The 15,647-nt window shown below is 52.3% G+C and overlaps 1 protein-coding gene and 1 long non-coding RNA gene across 2 annotated transcripts in view; one reads left to right on the forward strand and one right to left on the reverse strand.

Annotated features, from left to right (window-relative positions):
• The window catches only part of ENDOU (endonuclease, poly(U) specific), a 15,967-nt gene continuing 320 nt past the window's right edge, over positions 1-15,647 (reverse strand). The window contains exons 2-9 of the mRNA XM_037061118.1: positions 8,848-8,919; positions 8,222-8,356; positions 7,553-7,724; positions 7,018-7,217; positions 3,843-3,956; positions 3,162-3,268; positions 2,279-2,421; positions 1-1,384 (exon numbers count right to left, since the gene is read on the reverse strand). Of these exons, the coding sequence (XP_036917013.1) occupies positions 1,264-1,384; positions 2,279-2,421; positions 3,162-3,268; positions 3,843-3,956; positions 7,018-7,217; positions 7,553-7,724; positions 8,222-8,356; positions 8,848-8,919 (1,064 nt within the window). The 3' untranslated portion in view covers positions 1-1,263. The remainder of the gene's footprint in view (positions 1,385-2,278; positions 2,422-3,161; positions 3,269-3,842; positions 3,957-7,017; positions 7,218-7,552; positions 7,725-8,221; positions 8,357-8,847; positions 8,920-15,647) is intronic.
• Positions 11,566-15,647, forward strand: part of LOC118997446 (uncharacterized) — a 22,763-nt gene continuing 18,681 nt past the window's right edge. Inside the window, exon 1 of the long non-coding RNA XR_005068670.1 lies at positions 11,566-11,576. This is a non-coding gene — a long non-coding RNA (uncharacterized LOC118997446). The remainder of the gene's footprint in view (positions 11,577-15,647) is intronic.

Genomic DNA, 15,647 nt, shown 5'->3' on the forward strand with positions numbered 1-15,647 from the left:
ACCTATTCTTTTTGCTCCAAAATGACTTTTTAAAAAATCAGGCCTCTATATTTGTATATAAGGATTTCTGGTACCATTAACCAATCCGATACAAACTTATTATGTGACATGACCAATAAGATGCAACTTTATTATATGACCTATGTATTAATGGTTTAAGACAGGGCATTTACACTGGATAACTATTGTTATGTTGGCTGCTGTCTTCTTCTTTTTTTTTTTACAATCTAAGGGAAAAGAAGTCAGTGTCCCTGGCTAGAGTTAGGTATTGCATGTTTTAAAAATTCCTCTTGAAAATCACTGCTCTTAACTATAGTTCAAGCCTGGCACTGTGAAACAGTGTTTGATTCCCAGTGGGGTTAAGATAGAAATGCATGATTGAGTTTGAAATGCAGTCACCCTGGTCTTCCCTTCTTGAGTTTACGCAATTTATGGCTGCTGGTTAAGGCTTAAATAACTATTAATGACACCAAGCTATAGGCTCCTTTCTTCTGATGCAAAATCACCCTATGGGGGCACTCTCACAAATTATTCGGGATCAAAATGCAGCTCCATAATTGCACCAAATGTCAACAAGCAGGAACATTCTTGATGCAGTTACTGACCCAGCTGTAAAAACCTTCAGGCCTGGAGAAGTCCACTTCCCCACTCACTGTGACCACCATTACCCTCTCCATCCAGTGTTTGTGTTCTCCCAGACCCTGTTCTGAGAGGATGGAGCCCTAGAAAAGACCAGATACCCATGCTTGACTTCCATGGCCTGATACCTCTGAGGCTCCAACATAGGGCTGAAATGCAGTTTGCAGGGCTGTGTACAATAACAGCCATTATAGTAATCCTGAATTTATGTCAGCCGTTCTTCCTAAGAACAATGGATAACACCTTCACAGTTATAATTCATCAGGTTCCTCTCACCAACCCCAAAAAAGAGGAGAGGAGGCAAACCCTTCCCTTTACATGAAAAGGAAACGTGAGGCCTGGAGAGGTCAAGGACTTGTTCACAGTTCCAGCTCCAGTGTAGGCAAAGAGCTATGGAGGGCAGTGTCTTCCGTGTCTGGGTGCTGCTCCAAAATGGTGGAGGACAAAGATTTGACTGTTTCCCTGCATTTTTCCAATTTCTGTCTTTTTTCTCTTTCCCATTGGACATGTCTGGATTCGGGAATCCCTCCCAGTCTCCTCCATCCACTGTCCAGCCCAGAGCAGATAGCGCCTCGGTCCTGCAAGAGCTCTCACTGCCCTCAGGCCCCTTTCTGGCTCCAAGCTCTATCGGGTAGAAGACACCACGTAGGCTGTGGCGATGTACTTCTTGCCATTTCCGTAGGTGGACTTGTCCCAGGTATAGGTCTTGATGGCCAAGGGATGTCCACCCAGGCTTAACTGGCACCTGTGGAAAAGATTGTCAAATCATGGGACCCCTGCTTCACTCCACTCTGTCCCATCTCATGCAGAAGGTCTCCACTCTGTCTTAAAGGGCCCCATGAGAGCTGCCGCAGCTTACTTCAACACTGCCTCCAGCTCCCCGCATGCATGGAACCCTTTCAAAATCTACGCCTTATTTTCTGTCTTCTTAAAGAACATGCTTCTCACCTTTCCCAGAGCAGTATTCTAAAATCCCAGATTCTAGAACCGAACCCCCAGAAATTAAACGTCTGCTTAGGGTTTAAAAGTGGCAGAACCCAGAGTCTTCAAAGGTTAGAACATATGAGGCCCAGTGGTTCCAACCGAACTCTCTGGGGCGCTAAGGTTCCCCAGGCAACCTCCGGTGGGGTGTGGGGAGGGCAACTAGGGAGGCTTGGAGCACCAGGGCAACTCCATTTCTCACCTTTTTTTTTTGAAGATTTTATTCATTTATTTATTCATTATAGAGAGAGCGGAAGGTAGGGAGGAAGCAAGGGAAAGAGACATCAATCAGTTGTTTCTCACGTGCCCCCAAGTGGGAACCAGGTCAACAACTCAGGCATGTGCCCTAACTGGGAATTGAACTGGGGACTGATGATGCCCAACCAACTGACCACGCCAGGCAGGGCCATTTCTCACAGTTTTATACGTTAAGGTCCTGCATAAGATTTCACTGGGGGAAAAGAGGGGCAAGGGTTCTGCTGGTCAGATGAGGTTGGGCAGCCACCAATCTAACAGCTTCCTTCCCAAGGGAGAAAGACGAGGCCCAGAACTGTGACTCTTCCGTGCCCTCTGAGCCACGGAGTGGCAGAATCCAGGTCTCGTGACAGTCCTGGCTAAGGACACCCTGCTCCCCGGGGCTGGCTGGCCCAGTACTCACGTTTTGCCTGGCCTGGCGATGAAGCACAGGGAGTAGAGCGCAAACTCAAACTCAGGGCTGCTGCCGATGAAAGCCGAGCCCACTTCCTTATAGTAGCCATCCCAGTTGAACTGCATGGCTAGCACGTCAGGGTAAGACTGCCACTGTGGACGGAGAGGGGTGTGGTGAATGCCACAGAGTTGGAGGCTGGCCGAGGGGTGGCAAGTGGCAGCATTCAGCCAGGATTTGTTGGGGGCCCATTAGGTGTCTGTGTAAGCTTTCCGGGAAGGATGGATTCTTTAAATCAACTGAGTAAACAGTCTACAATGTACAAGCCCCACTCTGACCCTCTGTCTGCAGCTGCCAGTGTGTGTGTATCTCAGAGGGCAGCCAGAGTCAGCCGCCAGGCGACCGACGCCTGGGGAACAGGGACAGAGCTTCCCTATGCCCTCACATATGAACGAAAAGGGCCACTTACTGCTCCCAAATTATTTTCTGGCATCAGACAGCAAAGGTTTCATTTTTGTAAACTATGAGGAGTTTCACTCAGACCAGCCAAGCTGAAATTTCCAGCGGATACCACATACTAAGAATATTCAGGCAGGGAGTAATGGCATGTCTGGCTTTCCCCTCTGAGAACCCTCTCCTGCCCCTACCCCTCTCCAGAAACGGTGTCCTCCACCTCCTGCCCCAGAAGTTGTGGAGCAACTTCACTGTTTGGATGGGAATCCCACTGTCCTGGCCAGTTCAACCTGCTGTTCAGCACAGTGGGAAGTCATATTCACAGTCCCCATTAGGGGGTCAGGGTGAGAGACAAGTCTGACTGTTCGGGACGTAGAATGAGGGCCAGAAGTCTGGGTATAACAAGGCTTCCCAGCCCAGGGGGTCCGCGTCCAGTACTCACAGGCCCATCATAGATGTAACTGTAATAGTCAACCAGGCCCTCCTTCTCCTGCAAGTAGAAGCGGATCCAATTATGGAAGCCAGTGACCTTGCCCTTTTTGACTTCACCTGTAATAAAGAGTTCAAGGTGGGTGATCTGGGCCTCCCTTCTAACCCCTTTCTCCCCTCCCAAGGCCCTCTCCCTTTTCAAGTCTCTGACTTTTAGATTGCTCCTCTGCTCAGTCCCTTGCCCAGACTTCTCAGAATCCCTAACATCCCTAATTTACACCTCAGGAAGGCTCAAGCCCTTGGGAGAATGCCTCCTCCTGGCTGACTCTGGTGACCAAACTTGCTGGAAGCTTTATGGGTTAGTGTAGTGGGGAGAAAGACCAAGGCCTCCTTGGGAAGCAGCTGACCAAGTCCTGGAGGCAGAGGACGGTTCAGAGATAAACAACCATGCCCCCCAAAAGTCTCCCTATATGTGCCCCTTGGGAGCCCCAGCACCTGGTCCCCCTTCTCCCTTAGATATGCCAAGAAACTTGTCCTAAGTGGTGGCTCCTCAGATGCCTCCCTCTTGGCCTGCCAGTAGACATGTCCCTCCCTGCCAGCTGGCATGGCCGCCGGTTCCTCCATGCCCAGTGCTGCCCTGCTCCTGAGGGAAGCTGTCTCTCCAGCTCTTCCTTTCCAAGAAGAGTGACCCCACCTGAGAAGACATGTTCAAAGCCACTTGAGTCCCCTTCTTCGTTGCCTCTTGAATAAAGCCCAAACCACATGTTCTTCAGGTCGTCGGCAAACTCTTGTTCTGAGCTGTAGCGGTCTGTGGGGGGGGAACAGAGAGGATTTAGAAGAAGGGGAGGCAGGACCAAATCCTGGGAAGGAAGGAAGGGCCACCTGCTCCATCATGTTGAGACACGCGGGTTCAACCACCAAATGTATTCAGTTGTTCATTCAACAGTGACTTACGGGCACCTGTGTTGTGCCAGACCCAGACCTAAAGGTGAAAGATTCAGCAGGGAGTCACGAGGACTAGATCCCTGTCTTTATAGTTTACACTCCAGTAGAGGAGACAAATAATGAAAAATAAATAAATAAACTGTAAGTAACCAACCCAGGTTCAGATAAGTGCTGAGGAAAATAAAGAAGATTATCCCATGGTGACCGAAGGTGAGGATGCGGGTTAGGGGCTCTTCGAGAAAGGAAGACCCGAGAGGCTTCTCTGAGAAGGTAGCACTAATCGGAGACCAGAAAGATAAGGAGCCAGCCTTGCCAAGGTCTGGGGCAAAGATTCTTCCGTGTAGAGGGAACAGCGAGTGTAAAGGCTCCAGAAGGACTTGAGCTTGATGTTCAAAGAGCTGAAAGAAAGTCAATGCGGCTGCAGCAGCATGAGCAGGAGGGGAAACGGAGGCAGGGGCCAGATCAAGGAAGCCACGGCAGGAGGGGTGGAGCTCAGTCAAACAGTAATAAAAACCCCAAAATATTTTAGATTTACTGAGTATGTTCTTTGTGCCTGGCACTGTTTGATGTGCTTTCAATCCTGCCATTGAATCTTCCCATCAGGTTGGTGCTAATTATTCTCAACTTGGAGATGAGGACACTGAGGCAAATGAAGGGGGTATAACTCACCAAGATGACACAGTTAGTGAGAGGTAGAGACAGCACTGGAGCCCCCGGAGTCTAGCTCCAGAGACCGACCTCTTAAAGACTCCAAAGCTTCTGGGTGATGGGAGAGCCACTAAGAGTTTTAAGCAGGAGAATTTTGTGTTGCAGGGTTTGTTTGTTTTGTTTTTTTTTAAATCACTTGGTTGTGTGTGTAAAAAGGTCAACAGGGCATATGAGCAGCAGAGAAACCTAAGTGAGGCTAACGCTTTGCCCGGGTACCCAGTGGCAGCGGCTTCGACTGCGCAGGCAGCCGTGGAGCGAGCGTGAGAAGCGGGCAGATCAAGGATAGATTTCGAAGGTGGAAGTGATGGATGTTATTACTGGTGGAGGAAATGGGGCTGGGGCGCAGTGAGGTAGAGAGGAGAATCAGACACCACTCCTGGGCTTCCGACCCGAGCAACTGCATGAAGGTGTCCAACCCGCAGCCCACAGGCCGCATGCAGCCCAACACAAAATCATACATTTACTTAGAAGCTTTTTTTTTTTTGCTCATCAGTTTTCATTAGTGTTTATGTATTTAATGTGTGGCCTGAGACACCACAAGTTTGGACACCCCTGAGTGGTGTCATCTATGAGACGGGGAAAACTGAAGAGAGGCAGGAACCATGAGTTCTCTCTGCACTAAGTTCCAAAGAGATGCCATCAGATAGGCAGGTGGGGCTGTCACGGTGGCAGCTGGGACCCAAAGCCAAGGCCAGCACTGGGGGGGGGTTTAAATTAAGGAGCCATCAAATACTGACTGGTTCCCAGAACTGTGTGTGGAGGATACAAAAGTGATGCCAGACAGATTCCTTACTTTCAAGAAGTTAAAACACAATTGGAAAACAAGGCTAAATATATACAAAATAACAGAGAACATTTCATAATCAGAATGGTTGCCACTTACTCAGTACCAGGCTTTTTCCACTGGGTGCTTTACAAGCCTGAATCCTCCCAGACCCCATTTCAAAGAAGAAGGCTCAGACAGGTAGAATAAGGTCGAGTCACTGGTGAGTGGCATGGCCAGAACTCTAATCAAGTCTCTCTGGCCCAGGGTGATTTGGGGCCACACCCCCAACCTTTTACTTCTGAAGAGAGGAGGAGAGCCAGCTGGCAAGTTCTTGGCAAGCGCAGCCTCGTAAATGCAGTTGGGCGGGAGCTAGGACTTGAAGGACACGTGGGATTCGAGCAGGGAGCTGGGTGAAGGCAAGGTGAGTAATGGAACAGCCCAGCCTCGGTATTACAGCCCTGGGTTTCAGCCTGCCTCTGCTTACAGCTTCCCGTGTGGCCTCGTGCAAGTCACCTAGCCTGTCTGGGCCTCCACTTCTCTCCTTTGAAAAGTGGAAGGGCTCAGTGTTGACCGCCAAGACTCTCGCACATGGTTACTACAAAGAGAACACCAGGGGGCAGTGAAGGATTGTGTCCTCTTCCGGAGGATTGTTTGTCACTGACTGTATGTAAACACAGATCAGGTCACTAACTCTTAATCGGGAGGCCCCTGAATGGAATGTAGTAGCCAGCTGTGAGCATGAGGGAGGCCATCCCATGGCCAAGGAGGGAAGACCTGGACAGAGCTGCCCTGAGGCAAAGCCCAGCTGCCTGGAGTTCAGGAGAGGAATCTGGAGGACACTGACAAACACAGCCCATGCCAAGAAGCCCCACAGCCCCAACCTTTTTTGGTCTGATTCAAATGTCTCTGTCTGGAGCCACTCCAACCAGAACTCTGCCTGGTAGAACATTCCCCTCTGAAGTTTTGTTGATCTTCTGTTGCTGTTTCCCCAACAAAAAAGTGGAGGGGGCCGACCTCCTTCCTGGACTTAGAGCAGGAAGAAGGAGCAGAATGGAGGAGTCTCTGAGCCTGGAAAGCAGCCCTGACGCTGGATCAGCTGCGGTGGCTGACGCGTGCCCTGCGTGGAGTGGGGCAGCTCAGGGCCTTGCAGAGAACCCTGAGACTGAAGCAGCGAGTGGGAGTGTGAACAAGGCAGCTGAGAGTAAATCAAAAGATGGGGCGACTTCCAGGCCAGACAGAGGATTCTTCAGCTCCTGCTTCCATCCATGGTCTCTCTGGGCTCCTCTCTGGCCCTCTCTCCCCGCCCCTCTCAAATGGTCCCTGACCTCCAGGGAGTCCCCACACACGTTCTTAACCTGCCCACTGTGGAGGCCCCAGAGGTTCCTGGCTGTCCTGCCAGACAGACCCGAGTCCTCAGCTCTGCTCCATGGGGCCTGGAGGGCTCACTCACTCTGGTGCTGGAGGAAGCTGTACAGTTCCTTCATGACTGCCGTCTTCAGGACCTCCCTGAGGAAATTGTCCTGCTCGGCCAGCTGCTGGGCACTGAAGTGCTCCCCATGGCCCGTCGCCCGATGGTAGTTGTTGAGGAGGTTGATGAAGGCGGCATAGGTCGGCTTGGAGAGCAGTTTCTCGCTGACATATGTAAAGAGCCTGGAGAGGTGGAGAGAGGCCCAGAGGCCTGAGGTGGAGTAGAAACCCCTCCAGGAACTGCCAGGCCGGCCGGGGCAGGCCTGCGATAGTGGGCTTGGGGACCAGGTTGGAGAGCTTCAGATACTCTTGAAGCCCATGCATGAAGCCACCTTCAGCCCGGCCAATCACAGAAATCCCCCCTCAACATGGCTTTGTTTGCCTCTGGAGACCTATTTTTTCCTTCTCCCTTTGATCCTACCTACCTGAAGGAGAAAAGAGCTGAGGCACCCAAAGAAGCAACTGAAGAAGAAACTTTAGGGGAGGAACTTTGAGGGAGAGAAATAAAGGGAACTCACGGCTCCGGGGAGTGGTCCACTTGGTCTCTGGTCTCGGAGGGTGAGATGTACTTCTGGCTGTTGAGGATGATGTCTTCCTTCTGGGCTTTGTTGGTGTCCACCCTGTAGATGGTCTCGGAGATGGCCTGCAGCTCATTCTCAGTTATGGCATCACTGCTGTGGGAGAAGCCCTCTGGAGGGTTTGGGGGAGGGCTGTCTCAGAGCCCGAAGGAGGCCATGTCTGTGCGCCTCACCTTCTAAGCACCTTCCAGAAGTTGGTGGCAAGGGAGAGGGGCTGCAGTCATGCCCCCCAGTAGCCAGAGGACAGGATCCTTGGGCCTTCACTATCCTTAAAATCAGCACATGGCCTTGCCCACAGAGAGTCCAGAGAATGTTCATGCCACCCCCTTCTTCTAGGACGGTTCTCAAAGTCTGACATGCCTCAGAATCACCTGGACAGCTTGTTAAGACAGAGGGGCAGGTGGATGGGGGGGAATGAATGGGGGGCGGTTAGGGTTAGGGTTGGGGTTACCCCACCCCCAGAGTTTCTGATTCAGTAGGTCCAGGGTAAAGCATGTCTAATAAATTCCCGATGCTGATGCCACCAGCTCAGGGACCCCACTTGGAGAACTACTGCTCTGGAGAGTCCCTCTGTCCCCGGGGCTGGGCTAAAGGGAGCAGGAGACTGACCGTCGCCGCACTGGCTCTCAAAATCCTTGCAGCAGTTCCCAAACTCTGGGCATCGGGCATTGCAGTGGCATGGGCGGCGCCTGTCGAAGCGTTCGTGGCAGCGGCCATGGCAGGAGTTGGGCGCCGCATACCGGTCTGAGAGAACAGGGCAACGTGTGTGGGGGCGGACCTCTAGGGGTCGCTCCGCTGGGCTAGCTCCCCACTCTTGGCCTTGCTCTCCTGACTCTTCCGTTCAAGTTCTCCAGGGAAGGAAAACAAACAAGTTCTCTGGTGCACACCCTTCAGTCAGGAAGTCCTTTCTGATGCCCAGCTCCACTTTCTGGCCTGTTGTTTTTATAATCTCCCCACTCTAAAAATAAAATCTCTTCCATTTCCCTCTCCGGCCTCCTCACAGGCCTCGGGCTCTCTTTCCTGCTGACCGCCCCCTCCCCACCCCGGACTACTGAGGTCCTCAGGCTTCTTCCTGCCCAGACCCCAAGAGTCCAGCGACTACCTCCAGGTGCTGGGCTTGGGGTCTGTCTGGCTTAGGCCTGGGACTGTCACCGTCGGTATGTACACCCCTCCCCTACCACCCTCTCATGTCCTTTCTCCTTTATCCTCCAAGTCCCCTTTGGGGAGGCACTCACTGCTAGCCAGGGCCTCTTCCGCGTCTTCCTCCAGCTCCAGGAATGGCTCTGGCTCTTCTGGGTCCCTTTTAGCTAAAAGGCAGAGAAATAGAATCACCAGCCATCTCCAGCCATCCCTCCCCTTTATCTCTGGTTCTCAGTTCCTCCAGCCTCAGGGAAAAGCATATGCAGTGGAAGAAAATACAAATCAGGAGCTAGGGTACAATGAGCAAATACCAAGGGGACAAGGAGAAAAACTGAAAACGGAAGACAGAGGAAGGCTGATGGTTGAAAACTGTTATAAAAAGTGAAAAGCATCTCCCCAGATGACGTCCCTTGTGACGTCCCTCCTTTACCCTCCTGGTCCTCAGTGCGTTCCTCTATAAAAAGGGGAGGGGAGACCGCAGGCAGTCCCTTCTGGACTGAAAACTCAGGTCTGGCTGCGGCTTTTCTCTGACAAAAGTTGACAGATGGACAGGGTTGACATTCTCCAGATGCAAAGACCCTCACGTAGGAACATGCCACCCCTGTACTGACATCCCATTGGAGTCCAGGTGGGCTCCTCCAGGGACCTCTGGGAACAAGAACTGTTTCCTGAGATACCAGCTTCCCTTCTTTCTTTGCAAAGGGTTTGACAGTGGCCACAAAGGCTGTATCTGAGGGGAGGGTGTGCTGAGAACAGCACATTCCTACAGTCGCTCCATTTCCTCAGCTTGCAGGCTAAGTGACTGCAGCCTCTGTCCTGGCCTCAGACTGCACACCGGTGAGGCTGGATGGGGTGGGGTGGGGATGGAGAGGAGAAATCTTCCTGGAGACTTGAGCTCCTCTGTCATCACAAGTGGAATAATTTCCCCCCAAGAAACAACACTATTACAAAGTGACTCAGAATCTATTAGTGAGTTCACTGGCTAATGTTGTGTCATTACCATTCGAGCCATGGGTCAAGTCACCATTCAGTCACCAAAAGTCTCCTGATCACTTCCCCAGTGCCAGGCTGTGTTCCAAGTGCAGACAATTCGCAGGGTTCCCAACTCTGTCATGTTATATGTTGACAGACTTTTGTGAGCTGACCTAGAGTCTCAGACATCATCTATAATATTACGAGTTGCAAATCAGAGAGTTGGAGATTAAATGGCTCCTAAGCTGACTATGATCTCTACCTAGAAAGGCCAGCCCATGGTCTACAGTGAACAGGCCTTCCTGTGCCTCTGCTCCATGGGGACAGAGGCAGCAGAGACGGGCAGGCTCTGATTCAGACAGCGAGCTCTGGGCCTGCTTCTCCCTACCTGAGCCTGCTCAGCAGAACTCCTGCCAGTACACGTGGTGTTCTTCGTGTCATTGAATAAAGTTCCCCTCCGGGTGACAGCGGCTCTGTGGGCACAGGGCTGGGTCAGCAGACACCCCCTTCGGGCAAATCAGGAAGAGGCACTCCTTCCCTTCCACGGGCACAGGTCCAGGCCCTGGCGTGTGGCTTAGCAAGAAGGATAGAGATTCAGCTTCGGTCCACTTTGCCTCCTCACCAGGTGCCCCTGCACAGTGCACCGTCTCTACGAGTGCACGCAGTGGCCTTGCTGGCCAGGTCCTACCACGGCTTCAGTGAGCATGGTTTCCAAATTGGGAGGCAGGACACATAGCCTGACAGTGAACTTAGCACAGCTTTCTGCCATAAAGCAGAAGGTCACTCATCCGGGAGTCTGAAACACTGGCAGCATACAGACAAGGTGACTATTCAAAGTGATTTTTTAAGTGACTCATTTAAAACCATGCCATTGAAGTAGCAGAAGAAGGACTGGCCTTTGAGGGCAATGCATGTCCCATTTAATCACTGGACTGGGGATGATGGGTCGGAGACGTCCGGCCACACGGCCCCTCTCTGTAGGAAGAGCAGTGTGAGTGGGACAGTCACTGGGACCCCATGCAGCCTTCCTGGTGGCGTGCCAGTAGGAGAGGTTTGCTGCCCCTCTTTCTACTTTTGCGACTTACAGTGTTGAGTAATGATTGGTATGGAATACATAATAAAATAACATTTTTTATCATTTTGGCTTTTGGGGGAATTATTTAAACTTTCAAGATATTATTAATCCTAATAATTCAGACAGATATCTCAGGTCTCGATTTCATTTTAAGTCGGGGTTTTACACTGGGATTATCTTACAACACCTGGGACAAGTGCTGGCCAAATCCCTGCCCCTTGCCGTGTCCCTAAGTATCCTCCTCCTGGGCCCTCTGAGCCCCGTCATTGGCCCTGCTCTAGGCTGCTGGCCATCCAAGCCGTCAGGAGGGCTTGGCCCAGGCATGGCTCAGCCTGCTGTGCGTTCCAGGCCCTTCGCCCCACGAGGCACCTCACCAGCACCCAGGTGCTCCTAGTCCTCACAGCAGTCCTCACAGCAGTCCTGGTGCCAGCGACACTGGAGGTCGCCCTGGCAGGCAGCATCACTGTTAAATTTCTCACTACAGCGTGATACCCTTGACTCCATTTTTCCTATAGGCAGTTTAAAGGTCACAAACTCAGCTCAGAGAGGATGCTATTCTCCTAATCAAGGTACCCATGCTGGAGGGCTCGAGTCAAGGGCAGGGGCCCCACCTGGCAGGAAAGGCCGTTGCTGTCCGCAGGGGGAAGTCCCCCCACAGCCTCCCATGCACAGCACAAACCTCCTCCCACTGCCCGCTGCCCAGCACAGTGTTCTGCAGGGCCCATCGTGCACACCAGGCTCACCGACACAAAGGCCCACTGGGGCTGGACCTGCACCGTCACCGAGTGAAGATGCAGGGAGGCTGTGGGAGGAGATGGGGTCTGCGACTAACGGGAGCAAGGCCTTGCCTGAGGCTGCAGCCGCCCTTAGCTCTAGCCCTGTGCCGCCCTGTTGGCATGTGGGCTCAGGGTCCCCACACCTCTAGGTCACCCAAGAGAAGACTTAATTTTTTCTGTGAAATTTTCCAATTTCTAAAAACTTCAGGCAGACCAAAGAAAAAGGTCTGTGGGCTGAGCGTGGCCCAGAGGCCGCCATTCACCTGTGCTGTAGGCAAAGGTGGGTTGCTGCTGCTCGGGTGGTCCCACCCGCCCTCTCCCCTCTGGCCCATCCCCTCCTTCTCTTCCTCTCATCCTGTGCCTTTTATGTTTCCTGCGTCTTTGTTCTTTCCTCTCCTTCATCTGGTCTTCTCTGCACCCTACACTCCCCCCTCTGTGCCCCCCCCCCATCTTTCTGTTTCTTGAATCTTTGGAATGCATTCAGATGAGTTTATCTCAGGGTAGGGAATGAGGTGGGTGTGGGTGAGAACTGGGCTCTGGACTAAGATCTGTTATGTAACCACAGACCACATCCCTGACTCCAGCCAAGTGGCTTGCAGAAACAAGCTTTTGGTCACAGGGGCATGAAACAAGAAATTTTAAAAGAAGTGGTGTGAACCCACTACCACTCCTGAAACAACAAGCCCCACCACGCCCACCACAGCACAGACAGTGGAGGATTCAAGCCAGGGCGACAGCTGGCTGTGGGGGCCCTTCCTTCCACGCTGGGCTTTCAAGGGTGATAACGGAGCCTTTCTTTCCACTTGAGGTTCCTGAGGTTTGGATTTAGCGAGTGCTGGGGTTAGTCAGGGTCAGGCTGTGGGTTACGAAGAACGTCAAGATCAGAGTCGGAATTACTGTCAGCATCGGAATTTGTGTGAATGAGGAAACTGAAACCCAGTTTAGGCCACGGTTGGGGTTAGTTAGGTTTAGATTAAGAGCTACAGTTCAAATGTGGGCTTCAGTTAAATTTATTGATGAAGTAACAATTTTGTATTCATGTTTGGGTGGAGATTGGGGGTAGGTTTCAGATCACATTCAGGGTTGCGGAATGGATCAGGATCAGGAGAGGAGGAATTAGCCCAGTTTTTGCCTTAGATTAGATTTGGGATTTGGCGCTAACTGTGATTCCATACAGGTATGGTGTCTCAATTTAGCCTGGGTCTGGGACAGAGGCGAATATTAACGAATACAGGCTCAGTTACCACTTTGGATTCTGGGACAGGGGTTCACAGTGTGCTAATGAGGGTGACAGCTGAGATGTCAAGAACCTGGACTCTGGCACCAAAGTGCTTGGGGCTGGGATTCTGGTTCTGCTGCTTCCCAGCTACATGAACTTGGGCAGGTTATTTGACCTTCCTTACCTCTGTTTCCTTATGTGTAGAGGTGTGTAATAATGGAGGCCATCTCATAGAATATTTATAAGAACTAAATGAGTTAATATTTGTAAAGCACTTAGTACAGCGTGTGACACATAGTAGCACCTTGTGTCTGTCAGATAAGTAAACAGTGGCAATACTGTGTGCCCGTCTTCACGGTGACGAGGGTCCAGGCTGGCTGGAGCAGCCCATCCTCCTGCCGAAGTACTTGTCTAGCTGCCTCCCTCCCTAGGTTTCAGTAGGCCATCCCTCGGCTTGGGTGCCAGGCGTTTATGTTGCTGACAGTTTCCTCACTGACATCATCATTACAGGTCTGTTTTCTTTACATCAAAGAGGTGTCAGCAACATAACCCAGGTCCCGAGGCAACTTCGCATTGTGTACAGGGCCTCCAGTGTCGCAGGCCTCAGATCCAGTGAATCGTCCCTAAGAAAGACCAGGCCCAAGGCCCCGCTTCCCCTCAGGCCCAGGGGGACTCCTCTGAATCTTAAATGATTCTCCCTTAGAACCTGAATGCGAAGACCTTAAGGAGAAATTTTCAGCCCAGGAGAAAGGCTCTGGCAGTTGCCCGCCCAGTCGGCCTGGCAGTACACCCAGAATCCAAAGGGAGAGAATTCAGACAAAACAGGGCAGCATTTTCAATGGGCCAGATCAGCAGAGTCCAAGGACAGAATTCACTCCATTCCAGCAGCTGGCACCGGTTGAGACGGGCTGCGAGTGAATAGCCAGCTCTGTGGTGCTCAGGAGAACACGCCCACTTGCCCGGTGGGAGTGGACTTTTTCATCTCTGTTCAAGAACTCTGTCCCCAGTAAGAAGCCTGGGCCAGGGATTCTTCAGATGTCCCTGTAAACTTGGTGGGCTTCAAAACGACCTTGGGACTGGAGGGTGGAGAGGCCCCTCGATGTGCTGCTCTGGGGACACTCGATGACTAGTTACCCTGAGTACTCACTCACACCAGTGCGCCACCTGATGCCAGGCACCTGAATCACCGCTCTGCCCACCACCTGCCCACCCCTGCACCTCACCCTCTTCCCCATCTCTGACCCCGCCTCTCTTTTGCTAGGCTCAGATTGTCCTTCCATTCCCCATGAAGACCTCAGCCATGATCTGTGGCCCCTCAAAGAAACACTAAATTTCTCTGCACTTTCCAAGATGTCAGTGTGCTAGGATGCTCACTCCCTATCCAGACTGCCCACCGAGAGAGCCTGGGTGTTCCTCTGTGCCAGTGCTGAGCCCCTCCGATGGTTGGAGCAACCACATTGGTGCCTCTCCAGGGGCCCAGATGCTATTTCCTTGGAGACCTAGTCAACCAGAAAATTCATTTTCAGGACCAGCTTTCTGCCTCAGCCAGTGGCTCCCCATATGATTCATATTCTTGCATCAAAATTCTGAGATGTTGAAATAGGACAGACAAGAGCACAGCCTCTTCCTTCCCACCTTAGGCAAGAGGGAAGCATCAGCCACTGAACCTCCCTCTGCCATCAATCCCACAGCCAGATCCGATCACCACCCCCAGGGGTCGGGCTCCACGGGCACATCTCTTGCCTCCGCCCTCAGGGATGCCTGCCTTCCCCAACCCCACCCCAACCCAGGGACCAAAAGTCTTCAGTCACTGTCCTCTCCCGAGACTGGGATGTACCAACCCAGTGGCCACTCTTCCCCACTAAGCCACGCTAGGCGTTGCCATGTCCTCCCTCACTCCCTACCACCGGCCCTGGGCCGCCTGGGGCCCAGTCAGAGCTGATTTCCAACAGCTCTGCAGTAATCGCAAAGTGGGGGTACGTGATCCCATCCGGGGTTGGGAGGCCTGGGAATAGCTTCCTCTCCAAATACTTTTCACTTGGGAATCCCATTAGGGGTCACCTTATCCACAACCTACTTGGAAAGGACTCCAAGAGTAAGTTTCTCCTGGAATATTTATAATCATGAAGCCCCAATTCATTGATAGCACACCATGTAGAGTGCTTTTTATACATTATCTTATTTAGTCCTTACCACAGTCCTTCCTATACAGGAACTGTCGAGTCTAAGTGGGTGTCAAGCTCTGATTCTTTCTCCTCCAGGCAGCCAAGCACTCTCCCCACACCTCGGCTCAGCTCCCTCCCTTATTCCTCAGTCACTAACCACAGCTAACACACTGGCATCAGCGTTTTGCAAGGCTACTAAACAGGACAGTGTTCCCATCCCATCCCCTGCACCACCAGTAGCTGTGGGCCAGGACCCTTCTCTTTGTCTTAGTTCCTCTAACACAGGGACAAGACCCATCCCTTGGACCACGTGTCTGGCCCCAGGTAGCACACAGCCTGCCTCCTGGTCAGGGGCGCTTCCTGCCAGTTTCCCCCTGAGCCTGCCCTTCTCCCAAGGCTCTACCCACAGAAAGGTCCCACCCCACACAACCTCACCCATCCCCAGGCAGTGGAGGGAGTTACCGAGGGCAGGCAGGCCACTCAAACCCAGCAGGCCACTGCCCCAGCTTTACATCACACAATGACTCCAAAACCCCGAACTTTGGTGAGATCGAAAGTCAGGTTGGACTAGGGGACGTTCGGGGCTGGCCTTCCAAGCCATCGGGAAGTGGCTCCGGTGTTGTTGGTTCATCAGCCCCTGCAGCGCCCTTCACAGCCCAGTCCGCTCCAGAGGCAACTCCCGCACCTC

Source organism: Sturnira hondurensis, unplaced genomic scaffold, assembly GCF_014824575.4.
Source record: "Sturnira hondurensis isolate 20B ecotype Veracruz unplaced genomic scaffold, ASM1482457v3 Scaffold0013190, whole genome shotgun sequence".
NCBI classification, from domain to species: domain Eukaryota; kingdom Metazoa; phylum Chordata; class Mammalia; order Chiroptera; family Phyllostomidae; genus Sturnira; species Sturnira hondurensis.